The sequence below is a fragment of the Liolophura sinensis genome, chromosome 4 (assembly GCF_032854445.1).
Source record: "Liolophura sinensis isolate JHLJ2023 chromosome 4, CUHK_Ljap_v2, whole genome shotgun sequence".
Lineage (NCBI taxonomy): Eukaryota > Metazoa > Mollusca > Polyplacophora > Chitonida > Chitonidae > Liolophura > Liolophura sinensis.
Window position 1 is genome coordinate 11,319,621 of NC_088298.1, and position 26,203 is coordinate 11,345,823.

At 37.5% G+C, this 26,203-nt stretch overlaps 2 protein-coding genes across 5 annotated transcripts in view; both read left to right on the forward strand.

Moving 5' to 3' along the window:
• Positions 1–2,831, forward strand: part of LOC135464417 (uncharacterized) — a 36,553-nt gene extending 33,722 nt beyond the window's left edge. Inside the window, exon 18 of the mRNA XM_064741843.1 lies at positions 2,658–2,831. Coding sequence (XP_064597913.1) covers positions 2,658–2,831 — 174 coding nt within the window. The remainder of the gene's footprint in view (positions 1–2,657) is intronic.
• Positions 2,832–3,100: 269 nt separating this feature from the next.
• On the forward strand, positions 3,101–19,599 carry LOC135464935 (uncharacterized). 4 transcript variants are annotated; one of them, XM_064742520.1, is made up of 9 exons: positions 3,101–3,183; positions 4,451–4,547; positions 6,163–6,273; positions 8,012–8,114; positions 9,005–9,179; positions 11,870–12,113; positions 12,556–12,641; positions 16,937–16,968; positions 19,102–19,599. In XM_064742520.1, the coding sequence occupies exons 1-8, from the start codon at positions 3,113–3,115 to the stop codon at positions 16,941–16,943; spliced, it is 894 nt and encodes a 297-aa protein (XP_064598590.1). In that variant the 5' UTR covers positions 3,101–3,112; the 3' UTR covers positions 16,944–16,968; positions 19,102–19,599. The 4 variants fall into 4 exon arrangements, with proteins under 4 accessions (XP_064598590.1, XP_064598592.1, XP_064598591.1 ...); XM_064742522.1 differs by having other exon boundaries at positions 16,944–16,968; XM_064742521.1 differs by lacking the exon at positions 19,102–19,599 and having other exon boundaries at positions 16,937–17,008.
• Positions 19,600–26,203: the final 6,604 nt, after the last annotated feature.

Consider the following 26,203-nt stretch of genomic DNA (forward strand, 5'->3'; position numbering starts at 1 on the left):
AACCCACAACCATCTGCAGGTTGCTGGCAGACCTTCTCATGTACAACCTGAGAGGAAGTCAGCATGAGCAGTCACATTAGTAAGAGGTACCTGGGTGTTGAGCTGCGTTGGTATGCTAACCATTACGCCACGGAAGCCCCAGTGATAAATGGTGAGACCAACACATGTGAAAAAACTTTACAGAAATTAACTCTGAATGGTTGAATAACTTCTGGTCCATTGGTCAGAAGTGTATGAGAGTTAATCCAGGCTTTAGTTTTTACTACCCGTTGTCCTCAGAAACGTTTAAGTATTTTTTTTTTTAGTCTTTACTAATGTTAAAAGTGGTACTAAGTCCTAATACCCCTGAACAACTGGACCCTGGGAGTTTTTTTTGATGAGTATGCAGACTTTTCCTAGAAGAGAATTAAGATAACAAAAAAAACTCTGGTTTGTCTGATGGTTAAAATTCATAACATGGCGGCGCTATGTCATTCATTCATTCATGATTGCAATAATCATTCATTCATGATTGCCATAATCATTCATGCATTCATGATTGCTATAATCATTCATTCATGATTGCCATAATCATTCATGCATTCATGATTGCCATAATCATTCATTCATGATTGCCATAATCATTCATGCATTCATGATTGCTATAATCATTCATTCATGATTGCCATAATCATTCATGCATTCATGATTGCCATATTCATTCTTTCATGATTGCCATAATCATTCATTATGTCTTTTAACTGATCCTTATTTGGAGGCAAGGACTGTGTTACTTTGTGTTGTTCTTGCTTGTGGGCTGTAATGGATAGAGCTATGAATTATGTGACATTTTATGTTGTTCTGGACACTGATTTTGGCTGATGTCTCTGGACAAAATTGATCTCTGAAACTTTCTTTATGGAGAGTCTGTGAGTTCTGAAACATGGATTACAGCACTTTTCACTCGAATCAGAGTACCAGGTGTCTTTCGACAGAGTGTAGAATGGATAGGTTCTGATGGTTTGTTGTGGAGAGGAGATCAGTGGGTATGTGGCATGACTCGATCTTAAACAGGGAGTATGTGAAGTACATATTCATTTACCATTATGTCCTGTGATATTTGTTATTACATCAAGTAGGCGTGTAGTATCCGAACATTTTAACCTCGTCTTCATGTTCTTAAAGTGAAAGACAGCACTTGACTGGTGTTTTATGTCCACTACAAGACTACCATTCAAAGTATCTTAAACCGTCAGTTAATATTTTTTTAGATTTTTTTCAATGTAGTAACAGTTTTGTGAAACTTTGTCTTGACACAGCTTTGGCATGTCTTTATTATCGAGAGCAAGGTGACGTCACATTTACTCTGGCTGTCTAACGTCGAAGGTGTTTTCGGCTTAATAGTCTTTGCATTCGCCTATGGCAGATAAAAGTTGTGGACTTCGGTGATGAAGGCCCAAGTGATAGATATGGTTTTCTTGGAAATTGGACATTCTGGAAGGATATTTCGTCCACTCTTGAACTGCTGATATTGTAGGCGTACTAAATCATTTACAAGGTACTACTAGGTATTTACAAGGTATTCCTAGCTCAGGTCGCAGCCTCCGGAGGGGTTGTGCTGCTGATTTTGACCTTTATAAAATATTTACAAAAATAGGATAGGATTTATCGTTCAACTAGATTCATGCTCAAGTCTGAAACAGATGGAAACAAATCAGCAATGAGGCTGATCTACGTGTAGGCATTCGACTGTCGCTGGATTTTATGCTTCAGTTTTGTAGCGGTGACTTCTAAGATCAAAGCAGCGCTGACCTTACGTGGACGTCAGAGAAAGCACCTCAGCTTGAACACTTATTTTACTGTATTTTATAAAAGAAAACAGAAAAAACTTCCCTTGTATGCAAGTTTGACGGAGGAGCAATATTTTAATTCTTCAGTTATTATAAATTCAGAGAAAAAAAATTACATCATAAAATTTAATTAATTTTAAAATTTGTCCATTGAGATATCTTGTCAGTCTCATACCCCTTTGGCATCTTTAATGAATTTTGCACAGATTCTGATATTTGTTATGTAGAAACTGCTGACTAAACGCTAAAATGAAAGACAAAAAAATGTATTTGGGAAGATGAATGCAGTTTGGGCTGAAGTGGTATGCTACTGTCTGACATAATTTGTAATACTTTCATTAAATATTACAAGGCTTGTAATTCAACTGGTTTTATATCTGTGTTGATTCATGTGAATGAGTCAGACCTGCCCCACAACACTTTTTGAAATTTCCCTTTGGACACACGTAACTAAATCATTGTGAACGATCTCAAAATGTTGTGTTATGCAGTAGTTCTATATTATCATATGTCACTTCATGGAGTGAATGGGTAAAGGCTACATCACAGCTTTAAGCCGCACAATCTGATTGGATAAAATTCTCAAGATGGCTGCCTCAGCTGACACCAGCATTTTGTGCAGTATTATAATTTTGTTCTACATCTTATTCCGTGAAATCTCATAAGAATAATAAAGTATGATACTTTTTATAAAGCTTGAGTATTCTTCTTTCAATTGGAATACGATTTAGCCAAGTGCTGTTTTGTCCTTTAACTTGATTTAGCCAAGTGCTGTTTTGTCCTTTAACTTGATTTAACCAAGTGCTGTTTTGTCCTTTAACTTTTCAGATGGAACTTGATAATATTGAGCAAGCCAAAAGACAAGTCATAGATGTAACATATTCGATGGGAAGGGTTCGCAATCATTTGAAAGGGTCTGGTGTTCGTAAACTTCAGCACGAAATGAGTCTGAATGCACAGAAAATGATTTTCAAGGTAGGAATGGAGTCGTCACTTTCATAATTTAGTCCTTAAATATTTTTCTTTTCTTGATTTTTCGGTATAAAGGAAAAGGACGTTTGAAATAATTTTTGTATGGTGTGTATTACGGACCACCTATTCATATACATGTATCATTCTTAATAATAATAATAATAACTTGAATGTTCTAAATGATGAAGCATCTGTAATAAATTTGTTTTTGCTCAAATTTCATCTGAAATTATTGAATCATTACAATAAGTATTGGTAAAAATTTAGTCTAATATGTAAGTTTTTTTGCCTTGTTGAAGGATAAGAGTTACATGGAGTTAATGCAGCGTTACAGATGTGTCTGGAGGATGTTTGCTAAAGTGAAGAAAGAAGTAGATGAACTGTAAGTTCTAGATAGACATCTGTAAACACCATGCATTGCTGAGGATTCCTCTCTTTTTGATGCACTCATGTCCAGCTCACGATGGCTACCTTTCTGGTTGTTCATGGGAAGGTTTCTCAGCAACGATTGAATGGTCATGGGTTTCCCAGAGCCTGGCTTCCTCCAACCATGCATAATGCTGGCTGCCATTGTATAAGTGAAATATTCTTGAGCACAAGATAGAACACCAATCAAATAAGTAAATAATCTCTCAATTTATTATAACAATAAAATCGTCTGATTGGTGCTATGATTATTCATGTGGAGATAGTATAGTAAATCTTTGCTGTCAAAAACTCTCTGGTGTCATCAGGCCCTTGATTTACCAGGTCTCGTGTTCAAATCCAGCTGACCGGCCTTGAGAACACAGTTGGTAGAGCGTCGCTTCGGGAGCGGTAGATTAGTATAATGGCTCGGTCGGGCGGCTTACTTGCCTTCGGTAAAACTCTCTGCGTCTCAGTGAAGCAGCACTAGATAAAAGAGTGGTAGAAATCCATCCTGCAACAAGGAGGCATATTACATGCACTCTAAGGATTCCTTTGTCGTCATATGTCTGAAAAATTACCATGTTAAACCCCAAGCACTCGCTTGCTCCCTCGCTCGCTCCCTCACTCACTCACTCACTCACTCACTTCGAACTGTTGCTGCTTCGTCTGTGGTTTTATATCTGGGGTTTGTCAGATACCTGGTGAAGGTCCATAGTTTACGTTTTGCACTCCATTTTCTTCTGCTCTTATGATTGTCATTTTTATAAGAGAAAAATTCTTGAGTACAGAGTTAAATAGAACACCAGTGAAATACAGATAAATAAAGAACTGTTCATGTGCGTAAAATGTACAAAGACACAGCAAAGAACTTTTGACTTATAACGTGACAGCTTTCAGATTTATGCTCGGGGGTCACCAGAGTGCCCAGTGGAAACCTTCTGCCTGAAAAGCCTCCTGATGATGTTAAAATGCATTTGATTGGTTGTATGCTGACATCCCCTTGGTGCCATGTAAAAGCTGCCAAAGTTGGACAAAGTGGCCAGTTGTGGATTGGGGTAATTTGAACCAGACAGATTTGATCCCCTTTATCACCGGGTGCATTGGGCAGTGGAGGGAAGCCTGTATATCCTGAGTCTGAGATGTAACTTCATGTGCAGAATCTAATCCCTTATCCACTAACAGCTCTGCGTGAAGTTTGTTCCTGTAAAATTTTGCATCAGTGAAATAATTTTATATTTTAGAAATGAAGATTTTGAAAACATGGCTAAGAAGAAAGTAGCTGACCGAGAACAGCTGATGGTGACGAAGTTGAAACCAGGATCACAGATGGAAACTACGGTTAGTAAAAATATTGCCTATTGGATAAAAGCAGAAGTCCACAAATGATAGACGTACATTCACCCATCTATGGTGGTGTGCACATTGATTGGTGCTATGTCGTATTCATTGGGGTGTCTCTTAGTATGGTCAAACTTGTCCCAATGCATTCTGGTATAATTGTACAGGAAAATGACTGAACATGAGCAGAGATGTCATGATAAAACTCAATGCAGATTGCACCAGCTTAAGATTTTAAAACCAGTAGCCTTGGTACGATCTCATTTGGAGGTGGGGCGGGAGTGGTGAGGGGATGGGGGATTCGTGACCTAGGTGATTAGAATGCAAGCACGGCGTAATGACCCAGGAGCCTCTCATCAATGCAGTTGCTGTGAATTTAAGTCCAGCTCTTACTGGATTCCTCTCTGGCTGTACGTGGGTCTGGGAAGGTCTGCCAGCAGCCTACTCTGTCTGGTTTTCTCCAGCCATGATGCTGGCTGCCGTTGTCTCAGTGAAATATTCCTGAGTACGGTGTAAAACACCAGATAAGCAAATAAATAAAAAAAATACCTTGTTGTCGCTCAGCATAAGAGGAATGGACCAAGCATCATGTCTTTGGCATGGTGCTTCAGTGAGGCAGCACCATAAATTTGTCCCCATTGGGTCCATTCTGCTACAGTGAGAGGATATATGCCTGATAGAATGATGAAAGTGAGATTAAACCACAGTCTAACAAGGAAACAAAGGTTAAAATACGGTCGAAGTATTCATTTAATTATGAGCAAGATATCACACAGCTCCCAGGCCATTTAATTTGTTGTGCATTTGCTTTCGCATTTCCTGTTGATTGTCTAGTTTTGCAAATGATAGGCAAAGTGATTAGGTAATACTCAAGTACTGCAGTTTCTTTGTTAATTTATTTGAATAAATTATTATTTGAATAATAGTTGTGTAGTATACTGTTCTCAACAATTTTTCAGCACTACCAGATTGGTGTTTTAACACAATTTTTGAGAAGCAGTCCTGATTAAACCATAGTGAACCATTCACCTTTGCTTTAAACCAAACCCACAAACTATTGAGCCAATCTTGACCTCTTGAATCAAAATTAGAAATGTTAATTAAATGTTCTCTTTTATACTACATAAGTTACTAGAGAAAACGTCTATAAGCAAGTGTTGGGAGAAATTTGAAGCCCTTGGATCATAGAAGTGTATTATATTGAGGTTTTATGTTTGAAGTAATGAATCAAAATCGGTTTTTGGAATCCGTCTGATGCCTTCATGTATTAACTACATGTATACCTGCTGACTTACAATGAATAAATGATTTGGCCTATGGATTAAACCCCACATCGATGATATTTCAGCCTTGCTGAAATATGCAGACTTAGAGCTGCAGCCAAATTAACTACACCTGGATTTGAACTCGTGATCCCCTTGGTAAGAGCTCTTTGTAGGCTATTTGGCTGCAGTGAGAATTTTACTGAGACAAAGGTGAACCGAGCGAAGAGAACAGTGTAAGAATTCCAGTTACATATTCACCACTTTGAACTGACATGGTGTCCATGAAAACCGTGGGTACACATGTGTAGTAATGCAGTAATGGTATTAATTTATTTGTTTTTTTTCCGAAGACACAGTATGGTATAAGTGATCTCTTCTTGAGTGTGGAGACCATGCGAAGAAACCTGAGTATCCTAGACCAGGCATATAGGGAACAGAAAATATCAAGGAATCTCTATTCTGTGAGTATTTACATGTATCTGTCATTTTGGAATCGTAGACATACAATGAAACTGCTGTGAATGTATTGCTCTGAGTTGTTGTAAGCCCTCTCAGCGAAGTTAAGGGAAGGTATACTGGAATCTCCCCGTCTGACCGTCTGTTCGTCCCTCCGTGGACACGATTTTGTCCATTCATCCCAAACTACTGTGCCCATTTCAATGAAACTTACCACATATCTTGCCTATCATCTGAACTTTTGCATGCTTAAGTTTAATGGTAATTGGATAATTATTTTCATAATAATTTTCATTTTCTTAATTACCTCCATTTTTTTTAATTACCTCCATGTAGCACTTTGCGTAATTGTGCTTTTCCATGTATTCATGTTTTGTCATTGCAACACTTCCTAAAGCACTGGACCTATTTTCATGAAACTTAGCATACATCTTCCGATCATGTAAACTTCTACTTGCATAAGTTACAATCAGATAATTATGAAAATAATTACTCCTGTTTAGGTTCTAAGTTCAGTAATGGATTTTCGTGTACGCTGTATTCTCTTCTGATTGAGATGTGTCATTAGTGTATATTGGGGCCTCCATGGCTCAGTTGGTTAGCGCGCTAAGCGCAGCGTAATGACCCAGGTGCCTCTCATCAATGCGGTCGCTGTGAGTTCAAGTCCAGCTCAGACTGGCTACCTCTCCGGCCCTACGTGGGAAGGTCTGCTAGCAACCTGCGGATGGTCGTGGGTTTCTCCCGGACTCCCTCCCACCATAGTGCTGGTGGCTGTCATATAAGTGAAATGTTCTTGTGTACGGCGTAAAACACCAATCAAATAAATAAATAAATAATGAGTGTATGTTCATGAAAGGCCCATGAAGTAGTCTAGATGAAGCCAGACTAAGCAACATGACAACTTGTCATTTGTTTATAAGGTAATTTTCTTTTTGGAAATGTTGAGGGATGGAAGCATACATGTAGGGTTAGCCAGGGGGGGTGTCTCAGTGTCTTTGAGACACCAAACTCTGATAATCTTAACGTGAGAGAGATATGCATGTAAGTAGTAGGCCTAAGACAACATAATTCTGTAAGGCTTATTTCACATTTCACAAATATTTATTTATTTGATTGGTGTTTTACGCCGTACTCAAGAACATATCACTTATATGACGGGGGCTAGCATTATGGTGGGTGGAAACCGGGCAGAGCCCGAGGGAAACCCACGACCATCCACAGGTTGCTGGGAGGCCTTCCCACGTACGTCCGGAGAGGAACCCAGCATGAGCTGGACTTGAACTCACAGCGACTGCATTGGTGAGAGACTGCTGGGTCATCACGCTGCGATATTTCACAAATACATTAGACAGGCATTCTTACGTTGTTTTCATGTATTAAAAAATGGAATTGTATATAATGTTTGTACTTGTTTAAAGGAGAAGAAAACATAAAAATGATGCCAAAATCAGATGTAAGAGCGTCAAAACTTATTTGCAAATATGATCTTTAATATTTTTCTGGATTTTTTTTCAAGAGAAAAGGGTATTTGAAAATATTTTTATATGGTGAGTATTTGGGACAAACTTTTGGTATTTATCGTTGTTGCATAATAATGTTCTAAATAAGGATGCGACGAATATTGAAGATCACATTTAGGAATAACTTTTCACTCTCTTTCATCTGAACTTTATGTCATTTTTATGTTTTCTCCACCTTTAAGTATCATATCTATAATATTATAATTTGCTGTGTTTTGTCCAGTTTGCATTTGATATTCTTCATCATGGCATGGACCTACCAGAAAAGAAGATTCAGTACTTGCTGGAGAAATATGTGTATTACCGCCGGTTTAATGACATACTTGGTGAGTTGATAGGTATATGTATATGTAGAAACCATGAGCAGGATTGAAACAGATACCTGTGGTAACACTAACAATGAATGGAAGCATCTAATTAGTTATGTGGTTACTCAGGGATAGGATACGCAAATATATGGTGTCGGTAATCCTCATATTGGGCCAAGTGTCAACCAAGCCTAATATAGGGATTATTGACACCATATATTTCTGTATCCTATCACGGAGTAACCATGTAACAAATTTATCCTGCAAAGGCCCATCAATTCAGTGCAGAAGACCGATGTATAGGTGAATTGCTTCAGCGATGTTTCCATTGTTGGACCTCAACGAAGGGAGACAACCTACTCAGCAGACATGGTTGTCGTCATATGCGGAATTCGAGAATGTATCTGTACCCCACGTGACCGTTGTTGTCCAATGGAAAGCGGAGTATTTTGTCCTGATGCAGGATAAAGAAATATACGAGGGTTACTGACACCATATATTTCTGTATCCTGTCAATGAGTAAACATGTCACAAATTTATCCTGCAAGAGACTGCTCAAGTCAGTGTAGAAGACCAATGAACAGGCACACTGTTTCAGCAATGTGAACAAAGGGAGATGACATTGGTGGCCTTGTACAGTGTACTTGCTCTAAAAATCTTACCAGAAGCTAAATTTTGCATATTTAGAGCTAAAATAAAGGTCATAAAAATTTGAATTTTGGTGCTGAAAATTATATTTTTAAAAGTGTAGATCTCAATACACCTCAAGGTTGATGGAACTCTCAGTATTAGGAAAAAAGAGCATCTTTGAGAAGGATGAAATTTAAATCACATTTTTGTTCATGGTGATTTTAATTATTGACATAAGTGAAGCAAATCAAATATTTTTTAAATTTTGTTTTGTACAGATGATTTGCAGAAGACAATAAAAGACAAAGACACAATCGAAGTGAAGCGTAAGAAGTTGATCGCGTACCGGGCCAGTGTTAAGAGACGGTATCATTCTAACATAGTTTTGTATAAGGACAAATTGGAAGAGCTCCAGCGGGAAAAGATGGACCTGTTTACTTCAATCTGGCAGTTGTGAGTATTGGCTATTCTTACAGTATTTACACCTTAAGATTAGTTTTTTTTTTGTCCAGTGAACCAGTTTGCTCTGATTCTTTGACCTTACAATTCATGTACATTTCCATGGAAGAGCCTGTTGTGAATCTTTTAAAAGAAGGCCACACCAATTGAAATCTTTGTTTTATGGGCAGAAGTAAACCCATTCGCAATGTCGCAGGAGGGTATAAGAAAGAAACTTAAATATGATGTGATTTGTGGCAAACGTTGGCTGTCTTAGCAAGTTTTCCTGTTGTAGATATATTTATTTAATTGGAAATCTCAGAAAAAAAGGAAAATTATAGGAAAATCAAGATCAAACAAATAGAAAGCTGGAGTTTCAGTTTTATTTGATTTTTTAATGTTTTGGCTTTGGTTGGCCTGTAAAACACAAAATTAAACTAGTTTTGACTAAGGCAACTTTCAAGGGCTGTGACCTTGACCCTGACTGCTGTTCTTCAGTCCACAGTAAAACCCCAATGAAATAAATAAGTTTGCTGTTTTCTCATATTTTAAGTTATATTAGTTTTTACCAAATCACACCTGTTCATGTTTATTGATTCAGCTTCATGTATAAGTAAGTATAAAAATGCAAGCGTAAAACTTCTGTGTGATACATACAAAATCAAATCAAATGTTAACAAACTTAAGACTTCGCTGTAAATAACCTTATTTTGTTGCAAAACTACCATTAGACGCTTAATGAGCCCCAAGTTTAAGTTGTTTGTCATAATAGAAGTGTGGTTTGCTCTGTATGAGGGTTTAGCTTAAGCCATTTACCTTTTTTGTGTATGAAAGTGTTTGACAAGTACTACTAAGATCCTCTTGCCTCCAGTGCACACGTACCTATGACAAAATGTGACACACACTGAAATATGTGGTAATATTTTGTGACAGTTTGCCGGCACTTGGTTTGACAATATGTAGCAAGGTTTGCTTGTGATGTGATGTTCTGCTGTACACCGGGTTGTGACAAAATGTGACACACACTGAAATATGTGGTAATATTTTGTGACAGTTTGCCCACACTTAGTTTGACAATATGTAGCAAGGTTGGCTTGTGATCTGATGTTCTGCTGTACACCAGGTTTGACAAAATGTGACACACACTGAACTATCTGGTAACAGTTTGTGACAGTTTGCCGGCACTTAGTTTGACAATATGTAGCAAGGTTGGCTTGTGATCTGATGTCCTGCTGTTCACCAGGTTTGACAAAATGTGACACACACTGAACTATCTGGTAACAGTTTGTGACAGTTTGCCGGCACTTAGTTTGACAATATGTAGCAAGGTTGGCTTGTGATCTGATGTCCTGCTGTACACCAGGCTGTGACAAAATGTGACACACACTGAACTATCTGGTAACAGTTTGTGACAGTTTGCCGGCACTTAGTTTGACAATATGTAGCAAGGTTTGCCTGTGATCTGATGTTCTGTTGTACACCAGGCTTTGACAAAATGTGACTTTATTTAATAAAGGTGTTTGACACAATGTACTAAAAGCATGACATGAACCAATGTCCCTTGATGACAGTAGGTGAAAAATATCACATCTGTGTGATCAAACATGACAATTCTTGTAGATATAGCTCTGTGATCCATGGAGTTCTTCCAGCAACCTGTGGATGGTCGTGAGTTTCCCCCGGGCTCTGCTGGGTTCCCACCCACCATAGTGCTGGCCGTCGTCGTATAAGTTAAATATTCTTGAGTACGGCGTAAAACACCAATCAAATAGATAAATAAATCTGTGATCCATGGTAGACGTATAAGCTCTGAGTTAACAGTCCTGGTTTTTGGTCATTTTTGTCCTCTAACATGACATGGATTGGTGATCACTTGGCGTTCATCAGTACGGTGTTTATATGAGTTGAGCTCGCTCTAAACTGAAAATTTCAGCATCACTTGTGATAAAGTTTAGCATTTTCATGCTCTTGACACAGATTGTTGGTTTGACTTCACTCCGGGCGCTGCCGATTTCTTCAACTAATATTCCCAAATAAAAATTACTAGTAGTACTAGTATGGGTTTGTTAAAGTTTTTGTTAAGTTCAGGAGCTACTTGTAGATATATTGTTAGTACTTATAAATTATTATCATTATTAATAAAATAATGTCCTTTTAGCCTGAAACAGGCATCCTGTGCGGTTTGCTCCCACCATTATTCTGGCCGCTGTCTTATAAGTGAAATAATCTTGAATATTTGCAGTACATGAATAATTTATTTATTTATTTATTTATTTATTTGATTCATGTTTTACGCCGCACTCAAGAATATTTTACTTATACGACAGCAGCCAGCATTATGGGGGAAGGAAACTGGACAGAGCCCGTGGGAAACCCACGACCATCCGCAGGTTGCTGACAGAGCTTCCCACATAGGGCCGGAGAGGAAGCCAGCGTGTGCTGGACTTGAACTCACAGCAACTACATTGATGAGAGGCTCCTGTGTCATTGCGCTGCACTAGCGTGCTAACCAACTCAGCCAGGGAGGCCCCAAACATGAATAAATAAATGAATGAGGCCAGTGTTCCCCACTGCCAGATTATCTGCGCAAAATATGTTTGTCATAACTTTTCAAAAAAAAAAAAAAAACAATAAACACACATAAATGAACAGTATACATATTTGTTTTTTTTGGAAATAAAAATTGAATTGTGCGTTGATTTCAGGTTCAATACTATCCTCATGGAGACTGGACTTGTCCTCTTACATCCACTGCTGCAAGAGAAGCGCAAAATGCCACTGCCACCGATCAAGGCAAAACCATCCAAGATTGAAAGGAAGAAACTGGTGGCTCCATTTGTGTGGATGTGCCAGAGACGATCCTGTCCAGAATTGCCAAAGTCGCTGGACGGAACCAAAATGCCCATTATAGGGAGCCTGGAGTTTGAACAGATACCTGCACATTTGCCAGTAAGTCAGTGATGTGGGATAATTTGTTTGTCATGGTTTGATTGGCAGATGAAGAACTGTAAATCTTCAACCTTTTCAACCATTAAAGCACTTGTTTGAGTGAACTTTATGCAAAAAAATTAGTATGAAAATTATTTGTTTGGGTCATGAAAAATGCAACCTTCATAAAACTGTGGAGATCATTTCTCTGGACCCCATAGTTCTCTCAGAATGTTTCAAAATATAAAATTAGTGGAATAGGACTGATAAACCTGACAAAAGAAATAAATGAAGATTTCTCAAATTTACATTTATCGATTAAAACAGAATGTTTCGATTGTCATAACAAGACAATGTTTTTAACAAATAATGTAATTTCTGCGGCATATAAAAGTTGTGGTAATTTTTTACTTGTGCGTTATAAATGAATGTTTTTTTTTCTATCCTTTTTTTTTTTAATTAGCCCATAAAACCTATTGAAAAACTGAAACCAGAATACCCCAAGCTTATCCACCTGGATGTCAACCAACGACGCATCATGGCTCAAAGGTATGCCTGTATTAAATCTGTACACTGTAAAAAGTACATGTGTTTATGTATTAAACATATGCACTGTGCATCACCCAAATGTTTTCACATACATGGACATGCACTTGGACACACAAGTCTGCAACACTTCACACTGTAAAGAATAACTTTCTCTGCGGTTTAGGAATCTTTTCAATTTCATTTTGGAGACAAAACTACATTAGTTGGTAGGTTGGTTAATTTCCAGGCTTTCAAAAAAGGATTACTTTTAGTGCACCTGCCCTAAATACCGACTTAGCTGATGTTGTATCCCCAAGCGTCAGCTTCATTGCCCAATAATAAGGAAAGCAACATTATATAAAACGTTAGGGTGGTATCTTAAAAAGAACTGCATGAAATGAGCTCAAGTTTTCCACACATGTAGAGCACAATAACCATGAGAGGGGACATTCCATCATTGATTTGCTGCATGAGTTTTAATTACCATAAATTACACAATTCACTGCATAGTGTAGAATACATGTATGAGAATCAAGGTAAATGTTAGGTGGTAGTATCTTGAGAAGTTCGTGTATTGGACTGAAGTTTTACAGACATACATGTATGAGAATCAAGGTAAGTGTTAGGGGTAGTATCTTGAGAAGTTCATGTATTGGACTGAAGTTTTACAGACATACATGTATGAGAATCAAGGTAAATGTTAGGGGTAGTATCTTGAGAAGTTCGTGTATTGGACTGAAGTTTTACAGACATACATGTATGAGAATCAAGGTAAATGTTAAGGCTAGTATCTTGAGAAGTTCATGTATTGGACTGAAGTTTTACAGACATACGTGTATGAGAATCAAGGTAAATGTCAGGGGTAGTATCTTGAGAAGTTCATGTATTGAACTGAAGTTTTACAGACATACGTGTATGAGAATCAAGGTAAATGTCAGGGGTAGTATCTTGAGAAGTTCATGTATTGGACTGAAGTTTTACAGACATACATGTATGAGAATCAAGGTAAATGTTAAGGCTAGTATCTTGAGAAGTTCATGTATTGAACTGAAGTTTTACAGACATACGTGTATGAGAATCAAGGTAAATGTTAGGGGTAGTATCTTGAGAAGTTCATGTATTGGACTGAAGTTTTACAGACATAGTTGTATGAGAATCAAGGTAAATGTTAAGGCTAGTACCTTGAGAAGTTCATGTATTGGACTGAAGTTTTACAGACATAGTTGTATGAGAATCAAGGTAAATGTTAGGGGTAGTATCTTGAGAAGTTTATGTATTGGACTGAAGTTTTACAGACATAGTTGTATGAGAATCAAGGTAAATGTTAAGAGTAGTATCTTGAGAAGTTCGTGTATTGAACTGAAGTTTTACAGACACATGTATGAGAATCAAGGTAAGTGTTAGGGGTAGTATCTTGAGAAGTTCATGTATTGGACTGAAGTTTTACAGACATACGTGTATGAGAATCAAGGTAAATGTCAGGGGTAGTATCTTGAGAAGTTCATGTATTGGACTGAAGTTTTACAGACATACGTGTATGAGAATCAAGGTAAGTGTTAGGGGTAGTATCTTGAGAAGTTCATGTATTGGACTGAAGTTTTACAGACATACATGTATGAGAATCAAGGTAAATGTTAGGGGTAGTATCTTGAGAAGTTCATGTATTGGACTGAAGTTTTACAGACATAGTTGTATGAGAATCAAGGTAAATGTTAGGGGTAGTATCTTGAGAAGTTTATGTATTGGACTGAAGTTTTACAGACATAGTTGTATGAGAATCAAGGTAAATGTTAAGAGTAGTATCTTGAGAAGTTCGTGTATTGAACTGAAGTTTTACAGACACATGTATGAGAATCAAGGTAAGTGTTAGGGGTAGTATCTTGAGAAGTTCATGTATTGGACTGAAGTTTTACAGACATACGTGTATGAGAATCAAGGTAAGTGTTAGGGGTAGTATCTTGAGAAGTTCATGTATTGGACTGAAGTTTTACAGACATAGTTGTATGAGAATCAAGGTAAATGTTAAGAGTAGTATCTTGAGAAGTTCGTGTATTGAACTGAAGTTTTACAGACACATGTATGAGAATCAAGGTAAATGTTAGGGGTAGTATCTTGAGAAGTTCATGTATTGGACTGAAGTTTTACAGACATACGTGTATGAGAATCAAGGTAAATGTCAGGGGTAGTATCTTGAGAAGTTCATGTATTGAACTGAAGTTTTACAGACATACGTGTATGAGAATCAAGGTAAATGTCAGGGGTAGTATCTTGAGAAGTTCATGTATTGGACTGAAGTTTTACAGACATAGTTGTATGAGAATCAAGGTAAGTGTTAGGGGTAGTATCTTGAGAAGTTCATGTATTGGACTGAAGTTTTACAGACATAGTTGTATGAGAATCAAGGTAAATGTTAGGGGTAGTATCTTGAGAAGTTCATGTATTGGACTGAAGTTTTACAGACATAGTTGTATGAGAATCAAGGTAAATGTTAGGGGTAGTATCTTGAGAAGTTCATGTATTGGACTGAAGTTTTACAGACATAGTTGTATGAGAATCAAGGTAAATGTTAGGGGTAGTATCTTGAGAAGTTCATGTATTGGACTGAAGTTTTACAGACATAGTTGTATGAGAATCAAGGTAAATGTTAGGGGTAGTATCTTGAGAAGTTCGTGTATTGGACTGAAGTTTTACAGACATACATGTATGAGAATCAAGGTAAATGTTAAGAGTAGTATCTTGAGAAGTTCGTGTATTGGACTGAAGTTTTACAGACACATGTATGAGAATCAAGGTAAATGTTAGGGGTAGTATCTTGAGAAGTTCATGTATTGAACTGAAGTTTTACAGACATAGTTGTATGAGAATCAAGGTAAATGTTAGGGGTAGTATCTTGAGAAGTTCATGTATTGGACTGAAGTTTTACAGACATAGTTGTATGAGAATCAAGGTAAATGTTAGGGGTAGTATCTTGAGAAGTTCATGTATTGGACTGAAGTTTTACAGACATAGTTGTATGAGAATCAAGGTAAATGTTAAGAGTAGTATCTTGAGAAGTTTATGTATTGGACTGAAGTTTTACAGACACATGTATGAGAATCAAGGTAAGTGTTAGGGGTAGTGTCTTGAGAAGTTCATGTATTGAACTGAAGTTTTACAGACATACATGTATGAGAATCAAGGTAAATGTTAGGGGTAGTATCTTGAGAAGTTCATGTATTGAACTGAAGTTTTACAGACATACATGTATGAGAATCAAGGTAAAATGTTAGGGGTAGTATCTTGAGAAGTTCATGTATTGGACTGAAGTTTTACAGACATACGTGTATGAGAATCAAGGTAAATGTTAGGGGTAGTATCTTGAGAAGTTCGTGTATTGGACTGAAGTTTTACAGACATACGTGTATGAGAATCAAGGTAAATGTTAGGGGTAGTACCTTCAGCACTATGCTATGATGAGGATGTCTCATCTCTGATGCCTTGTGTGCATATTAATTACCATAAATTACCAAATTCATAACTTCAGTATTTTATGTTTTGAGCTGTTTTGCATTCGTGTGTCTTCTACCATTTTTACAGATTAGCTATTTGATGGCATTGCTGCCAGATTTAAATATCTGACTATATGCAGAATAAGTATTTGGGAAGGTCTGACAGCAGTCTGCGAATGGTCGTGGGTTTCAACCTGGCTGTGCCTGGTTTCCTCGCACCATAATTATATGCTGATTATATAAGTGTAATATCTTTGAGTACGACATAAAACACCAATGAAATAAATAAATAAATAAATGTGTGAGGTTTGTTGGGAAGGTGCAGGTAGCTTAACACTGTATGGGGGAAAATGGAAGTTTCTGCATGAAAAAGTCACATTTTATGATATTTATCGGTCTCCTGAAATGCGCTTTTTGGGTTGAAATTTTTGCTCATTTAGGATAGATAGAGTTCTTAAAGTAGTCGGCACAAACAACAAGCACTTTTTATACACAGATGGAAAAAACACTTTTTATACACAGATGGAAAAAACACTGTGTTGTGACCCTCAGTGTAAGTGTCACTTTTGTCATGTTTAAGTGTACATGTGTGATGTAGTTTTTCTATTGCTATTTGTTTTTTTTTTGTTTAATAATGAAGATGGAAAGTAAAAAAAAAAATTGCTTAATATTATCAATTATATATATATGTCTGTATCTCTCGTTTGATTTGTAAATCATAGAAGTTAAATTAAATTAATTTAATATGTAACAGTGGTGTAAATAATGTTAAACACGAATGAAGTAAATGCTTGTAAATAAAATGACTAAACTCTCACTTGATTGAAGTTTATAGGTGATCCGCTCGAACAATGGCCTGTGTGAGTACATTATTAAATTGATGAATGTCGTCAGTGCATTGTGGGTAGATGTCAAGCCTTCTGTTATCCATCATGTTCTGGCTGTGTTGCTTTGTGTGGAGAATGTAGTCTGTGTGGTGTGTTTGTTCTGTTTTTCTTTGCTTTTTGCCTGTTGTTCGTTATATTTTTATTTCCCTTTGTGAATTACTTACACCTGTTTGGGAGGAGGAGAGTGGCCAGGGGTGGAGGGTAAGGGGTGTGGGTGTGCGGGGGTGGATTCTTGAGGATCAAAAACAAACATTTTCTCTCACCAATGCGGTTGCTGTGAGTTCAAGTCCAGCTCATGCTGGCTTCCTCTCTGGCTGTAAGTGGGAAGGTCTGCAACCTGCAGATGGTCGTGGGTTTCCCCCGGGCTCTGCCCGGTTTCCACCCACCATAATGCTGGCAGCCGTCGTATAAGTAAAATATTCTTGAGTAAAAACACCAATCAAATAAAATCAAAATCAAACATTTTCTTATAAATGTACCTGTAATAATGGTGCATGATGCCCAAAATTTCCCCAACGACCCAAAGGGCCTTTTATAAAAACATTGTTAAAATGTGTTTTATTTTATTTTCATCTTTGGTGATGAAAATGTGTATTAGTCCCTGTTAATTTTTTGAATATTTGGGTAAATATTATATGCATGTATATTTCAGCATTTTCTCAAATTCGTCCCAAATAGTGGAACTCAAAAAGGCACCCAAATTTAAATATGCAGGAGTTGTATTTGGTTCTGTATTTAATATTGCTTTACAGTTTGACAACAGTAAAGGTAAATTGATCAGCTCAGTCTGTGAAATGCTTTATGCCATCTCTTCCTTCACTCTGTGTTTTTTTCCTGACTGGTACATGTACGTATATCAAGGGTCAGTTCCACAAAACATGTGTTGACTTGAGTTAAAATTGGAAATTTTAAACACGATTTAAACACTTATTTTTAGGCCACAGAAACTAAATGATGAACATAAATACATTGTTTATTCATTTATACGTATAAGTGAAATATTCTTGAGTGCGGCGTAAAACACCAATCAAATGAATAAATAATTAATCAAAAGTGTATCAGGATGTAAGCCCGGTATTAATATTTGTCCAGACTAAAGAGCTATTGACTTTGTATTAGGATGAGACTGGTATTAAAATTTAAGCCTGGCTTAACTTTAAGACACTATTGAACAACTGATCCCAGTATGTCGTATCTACGTTTTAGGTTTTGGCTTTAATAAGTAAAAAAATCGCTTTGTGGAATTGGCTTCTGCTGCTCTGTACTTTGTTTATAACCTAACGTGCAATGGTCATGATATACTATCATTGCTTTCGTTACTCTAGCTCAGTAATAAGTCATCTCGCTCGCTCTGTCCACACTGGACCCTGTAACACCAACTTTTATAATAATGTACGGGTAGTATTTCCATTAGGCACTGCCACATTTTAAATTCCTATTCGAAATAACTTCAAAGAGCACACATATTCTTCTAATTTGTGGAATAAGCTCACAATAATCCTAAATTTTGTAACAGAACTTTAATTGTAAAGTTTCAATTATGCTAGATAAACGGTTTGAAAAATGATAATCTCAAATTTACAGAGAAATGTTCATAACAAAAATTTGGGATTGCTTTTATTACATCAGTTGGTTATATTACATTATACAGAAATGTATTACGCTACATTGCTCTTTTATCGCTCGTTTATCACTCGTTTAGTTACATAACATCATGATACCCAACTCGCATCTGATTCTCACTCTTAACTTCATTCCATAAAGCATGCCCATGTTTTCAGTTTTTTATCTTAATATCTCAAAAGAAAATATTCCCTACAACAACTTGCAGTTGTTCCTGGGTATCCCCCGGGCTCTGTCCAGTTTCCTCCCACCATAATGCTGGTCGCCGTTGCATAAATGAAATGTTCTTGAGTACGACGCAAAACACCGATCAGATAAATAAATAGATAAATAAATATTTCCCTGCAAAATAGTGGCATTACTTGAATTTATCATATAGTTCATATGTATATTCATCTTTTCTTCTTCAGTTATGTAAATAATAATTTTCTGGAAACTCATTTAAAATTCTTTTTTATTTTATTTATTATTTTATTTCCTTAGGACACTGGAGAGGATGATAAAGAAGCCAATACCACTGGCAGTCAGCCAAGGCTACGTTCTTTCTTCTGGCAAACTGGACTCTTTACAAGATGAATGAACTTCTGTTTTATTACAATGTTTGAAGCCCTATACCAAATTCTGTGGTTTACCTGTGGGCTATGTGCAGTACAGGAGAAAGCACACAGGCAATGCGACTGCCATATGGCGCAATTCCTGAGACTGATCTGAAAGGTGCTAAATATTGCTGTAGTTTTTATTCTGTATTTTTGTATAAGTTCATTTGTCAGTCTTCAACTATATAGTGTGTGATAATATATTTTTACAAATTTTTAAGGTGAACTTTCACAGTTTTCACAAAGGTGCTAAATGTTGTTGCAGTTTTCATTCTGTATTTTTGTATAAGTTAACTTGTCATTCTTCAGCTATATTAATAGTTTGTGTGATAATATATTTTTTACATAATTTAAGGTAAACTTTCATAATTTCTATCTGGAGTATATATATGTTTCAATTCTAAAGCAGTATGTTTTTGTCTGTTTTTGAAACTTGTTAATATTCATCAGTTTTTACAGTGTTAATTTACAACACAAATATGTGTACAATGCCCTTGTTGGAATTTACTATTGTTTATCTACTTATCAAACCTGTCATCAGTTTTTGTGCAATATAATTATATGGTCATTGTTTACTTAACTTGGTGATTGTATTTTTTATTTCAACTGGCATCTAATATCTGTACAATATCCCACATTTCACCTGTGATATATGCTTGACCATTCAGGTCACAAGTTCAAATCCAGCTGTCGCTGTTTTTGCTGCGACTTTAAGTCAATAGTCAGTTGGTTAGGTAACTAATGAAGGTCGATGGTTTACTCCAGGCACCTCGGTGTCCTTGACCTACGTTTACCCGACAGTTGTGTTACTCATGGAAGCATTCTTGAACATTTCGTTCAACATTGATCTAATAAACAAACAGACACAAACTACCAATGTGACCAAAAACACAAACTACCAATGTGACCCAAGAAACTACCAATGTGGTCCAAGACAAACTACCTATGTGGCCCAAGATACCAACTACCAATGTGGCCCAAGACACAAACTACTAGTGTGACCCAAAATACAAACTACCAATGTCGCCCAAGACAAAAACTACCAATGTGGCCCGAGACAGAAACTATCCATGTGGCCCAAGATGCAAACTACCAATGTGACCCAAGATGCCAGTCCGTCAACTAGTGAGAAACCGCAAGTTCAAATGTAATTAAGCCATGACTTAAAATAAGAATCAGAATTAGTGGTGCTTCTCACAGCTTTTGACGACGCTTGGTGAGTGAGTGAGTGAGTGCTTGGGGTTTAATGTAGTACTTAACAATTTTTCATTCACATGACGACGAAGGAATCCTTAGAGTGCATGTAATGTGCCTCCTTGTTGCAGGGCGGATTTCCACCGCTCTTCTGTCTAGTGCTGCTTCACTGAGATGAATTACCGAAGGCAAGAGGGCGATTAGTCACATTTTGCCAGTCTTGCATGCTGCATGCCAGAAGGTCTGCAGCAACCTGCGGATGGTCGTGGGTTTCCCCCGGATTCTGCCCGGTTTCCACCAACCATAATGCTGGCCGCCGTCGTATATGTGAAATATTCTTGAGTACGGCGTAAAACACCAATCAAATAAATCAATAAATTAATTAAATGTTAAGATTTGTCAGGTATGAATAGGGCACTAGTTTTCCACAGGATAAATCAATTTCTTTTGAGTATTACTTGAAATACTTCATCCAGACGTGTTGGACAGCGAGATATTTACCTGTTTGTCATGGCCGTTGTACAACAATGCTTTGAAAGAATGAATGAATGATTATGGTTTTAAAGGGATACTGGCAGGCTTCAGATATACCTAGCCTAAAATGAATTTTACGAAGGGCAGATTTATTCAAGCGTGACCAAGGCTGCATGGCTTAACCAAGATGACAAAGGAAATCCTATTCCCCACTATCAGCCTATCAGCGTCGATTCTGTTCCCTTTGAACACCACATACGCAATATTACAGCGACCTCGTGCATGGTGGAACTCTAGTAATGCTGAAGAATGCAGTTCATTAGTGCACATACGCGTATTAGTAGGCATATTGCTAAATATCACAACTTGTCATTAAATATAATGTTTTTGATTTCCGTATTACTTATAGGTCTATAATTGAAAATGTTGAACTGTAATGTCAAACCGGTAGATTTATACATGGTTTATTGTTTGGAAATTTCCCGACGTTGCTCTTCACATCTTAGTATGTAAATATATGATAGTCAGGTACTGTAGTATATTTGAATACCACATACGTCGTTTAGCCATATGCCGTTAGCTCACGCTTTTGTCTGGAGTATAAAGGTAATTGAGTGGCGATGCTCCGTTATTGCCGATCATAGCATGTTGTTGAACAGCTGGGCGCATTGTAGCGGAAAATACCTAGCCTCTTGTCTCCGTCACACCTGGTGTCTGAACCTACGACCCCACCTATGAAAGTGGTTTGACTCGGCCGTGCGGCTGACCTGTGCGTTTGTGTCTGCTATCGCGAAAGTCTAAAGGCGAGTCCATGACGCCAGACAGATGTGATGGGAAGTTCCCTTCTAACGTGTATAGAGATATTCATATTCTGGATCCTGCATACCGCACATCAACAAATGTGCAATGTGAACGTGGAAATTTCTGTGTAGAGTACAATGTGTTTCCTTCTCTGCTTTTGTTGCTATACATTTGTGAAGGAACGCAGTGGTGACAAACAAAAAAATCAAAACGAAAAAGTTGCAACCGTTTCGATATTTAAACTAAACTCCAATGGACAATTCAGATCAGGAAAGTCGCGTTCATACTCCAAGGATTGATTAGAAAGCACTGTTCGCTGTGGTTTCTGTAGCTTTGGTAAGTCTTTTTCTTCTTTTGATTTCGATTTCGGGGGTGTTGATTTAACCAACAGTGAATATAATACAGTGCGATGACGTTGGTGCATGTATGAGGCCCCATTCGTCCACAGCACTTGCGCCTGTTGCTGGTCGTTCAAACCCAAGTCTGACCCAGTAGGTCTATCATCATGCGAATGTGTCTGGTTATTTGTTCCACTTCCGTAATAATATTTATTACGGTATCTATTTTCTTTAAAAAGGTCCTTCAGCAACTTGGGGATTGCCGTGGGTTTCCCCCGGGCTCTACCCAGTTTCCTCCCACCCTACAGCTGGCCGCCGTGATATAAGTGAAATATTCTTGAGTACGGCGTAAAATACTAATCAAATAAATAAATAAATATTTTTTTTAAAAACAATGCCCTTGTAGCGACTTCAAGCTTAAGGCGTTTGAATCCATCTCACGTAGGTCCAACCTTGTTAATTTTGGAAGATCGCACAGATTAACGTGATTAATGATAAAACAACCTTTTAATTATGATTTGTCCACCTTAAATCCAAACATTTTCAATTTTATTCAGTTAATAGTTAGAATGGCATGTAAGCCAAACATGACCATTAGCCATGCTGTCATTCATACATAAACTGCCGTACAGTATACGTTACAGCGAATTCCTACCTGCATGCTTATAGGTATATAGATTAATCGATACACTGTGTGACAGACTCTAATTAAATATTCAAATCGATTCTCTTTGATAGTTCTACACACCTGTCGCTTCGGATATTTACATTTAAGTCAAAGAAAAAATGGGAGAGACCACCAGGCTCCCATACTCTGGGTTCCATACCAGCTATCGCCATTTGGATCGTCGGCGACTTTAGGCTGTGCAGATAAAGTGTCGCAGTGAGTGAGGTGGCCTTGTGAGATATTTCAGAATTACCATCGTGAACACGGTTTTATAGCCACCGTGGTATAGGGGAAACATCGCTTATACACCAAGCGAATATAATGCAGGCGATAAATAAAGTTAAAAAAAAACTTAAATAAAAAGATAAAATATAAATAAAATTAACTCTTAACTACGTGTTATATGCTAATCTATATCAAAACGAAAACAAATTTTCGGATACTGATAAGGCTAACCCGTATGCTGCTGCGTTAAATGCTGCATCTAGTGAACATTTACTTACGATAACCAGTTAAAATGTTGGAAAAGTAGCATCTGGTATACATTATATGTCATACGACACAGATGATACTGTTTCTGTGTCCGTAAAGTGCTACATCAAAGAACCTAAGGGGTAGCCGTCGCTCATATTACAAGATTCATATATAACTTCGCTCTAAAAAAAAAAACTAGCTAAGTGAAAAAAAAAACTCCTCTCTAGAAAAAAAGGTAAGTTGTTTCTAATCTACAAAACACCATTAATAAGTTTTCCAATATATAGTTAAATGAAATGAGATGATCTCTTGATTTCCCCTAAAAAAAGAGCCATTTGAATACTGATTGATTCACTCATGCGCCCAGAACATACCCTAGCCTTCCAATATCATTCAAAACTGTTGGCTGCTTCTCTTTGCAAGATTCTGTCCTAATTTCGTACTTTATATACTTTCTTAGTTCTTTGGTAGTTTGTGGTCGTTTTGGGAACTGGCCTTGCGATTATTGACCTGGAAAGTCCAGCTTCGTTGACGGCTGGTGCACGAATGTCTATTTTGATGCACAGATTACATATTATTTTACTAACGAAGGCTTAACTTGTGAGAATGTATTGTAACTGTTAGTCATCCAGGTGAGAGAATCCTAATTAGAGTAACCAGAAGTATAGTCTTTGGTTGAAATTTTTTTTGGGGGCCTCCGTGGCCGGGTGGTTGGTGTGCTAGGGTAGTGGGATTTTTGGAGAATCTCTCTCCCATGCGATCGCTGTGAGTTCGAGTCCAGCCTGTGCACGCTAGTCATGGCTTCCTCTTCGTTTGTACATGTTTATGGGAAGGTCCGTCTTTAGCCTCCGCCCGCTTTCCTCTAGCCATAATGCTGACGGCGGACGTATAATAAGTGGCAACAACACGGCGTAAAGCACCAACAAAAGACCAGATTTACATTTATTTATTTATACATTTATGTATTTGATTAGTGTTACTGCTGTACTCATGAGTATATACCAGATTTATAGCTGCTCTGCTTGGCACTTTTGAGGATATGAACCGCTTTTGATGCACGTGACAATTAATATGGTGTAAACTGAAGGACAATTGCAGGCTATACAACATTACATATGTGCCCATCATTTTCGTTTATTTATGCTGTGCCATACGATTAAAATGCTCAAGATTGAGTTTTACTAACCATGCTGAAGCGATCGAACAACACAAGTTGTTTAGTGTTCAAAATGCCATTTATGACACAATACAAATAATAAGGCAAGAACAACTTTGAGTGAGTGAGTGAGTGATTGGGGTTTAACGTTGTAGTTTTTCAGTGATATAACGACGAAGAAATCCTTAGAGTGCATGTAATGTGTCTCCTTGTTGCAGAACAGATTTCCACCATTCTTTTATCTAGTGCTGCTTCACTGAGACGACTTACCGAAGGTAAGTAAGTCTCCCCGCCCGAGCTATTATACTGATACGGGTCAACCAGTCGTTGCACTATCCCCTTCATGCTAAACGCCAAGCGAGGGAGTTACAACTTCCTCTTTTAAGGTCTTAGGTGTGACTCGACCCAGGATTGACCCTGGATCTACCGCCTCCCGAAGCGGACGCTCTACCAACTGTGCTATCGGCGCCTGTAGAACAACTTTGAAGCTAAATTAATGAACACGAGCGATCAGGGAATGCATCAAGGGACAGAACTCTAATGACTATAAATCTTATAAATTACGTCCCTTTAGTTCTTAAATCTGGAACTCATCCTGTCAAACAGGTTCGACGAGGGAAGCCTAGTGCAACTGAACTAACAAAAACTGAACTTTCGAAACTGTTCTCCTGATCTTTAAATTTAAATGACATTTTGTTTGAATGTGTCATGTTATGTTGCAGAGCTCATGATTCAAAGCTTAAACGTTTGCATTGTTTTGTTTTTGTTCCATCAACAACCATCGTATGCCTTAGGCTGTGTTATGTGTGACAGAACGTAGGCTATGATGTTCTCTTTTTGTTTATACAGAGCTCAGGTTGTGTGGTTGTTAACACTCTAGGCTTATATACATAATACAGTTACTACACTGCTGTTTTCCGTTAACAATATTATCACAGTGTTATTGCTTTTAACGTAGGTTTTATAAAATATCGTATTCACGGAAAATGAAAAACCACTGGAGGGTTGTTCAATAATCCGTTTATTTAGAACTAATATACATTTAGTCCTACGTGTACACGTGAATAAGGCAGCTGAGATCGAAGGCAAAAAATTGTAAGGACGTCTGTTGTAATGTGATAGAGATAAGGCACATTGAACATATGTCAATCTGTCATATGTAAGATCCGACCTTGCGTGTGAAATTTTATTCACATAAAAGTTATAGCTTTTCAAGTCTTAGCTGTTAGGCTACGCAGTCATCATGGCGAACGTGTAGATCTATAGACCTATATCCCAACCCTCATGGACTTTGTGACATATTAACCAGATCATGGGACACGAACATTGCATGGTGTACGTGGAGTGATATAAGATTAGGCGTGGGTAAGCCTAATGAAGGGAGTTAAGCACCAGTCTGTACAAGGTAAATTATCAAATAGTTTGCTCCGTCAAAAGGACATTTTCAGAAGCAAATAAATGGCATAAAATATTACTTTCGGTGCTGAAACATACATTTGTTCCAGTAAAATATCCCCTTACCTTCCAAATAATCCTCAAAATACGTTCCATATTTTACAAGGCTCATAAAAGTGTCCCAATGAGACAAAATTTGCATCTTAGGTGTGAGCGTAATTTTAGGCCATTTACCGTTTGTACACAGTACCGTAGACTTAGCTGATGAGACAGCGATTCTATGCATATATTTGCCAACCTCATATACGCTCGGGTTGTTACACGTATACTACATAGTATATCCATTATACCGTTTAAGACTGGGAATATTAAGTTAATTTATAGTCCGGCTTGCCTTTATGTGCTTTAATAGATATGTATCTTAATGTTATTACCCAGAGGCCATAAACAATACAGGTAGAAGATGGTGTGGAAATAAGGCTTAACTGTT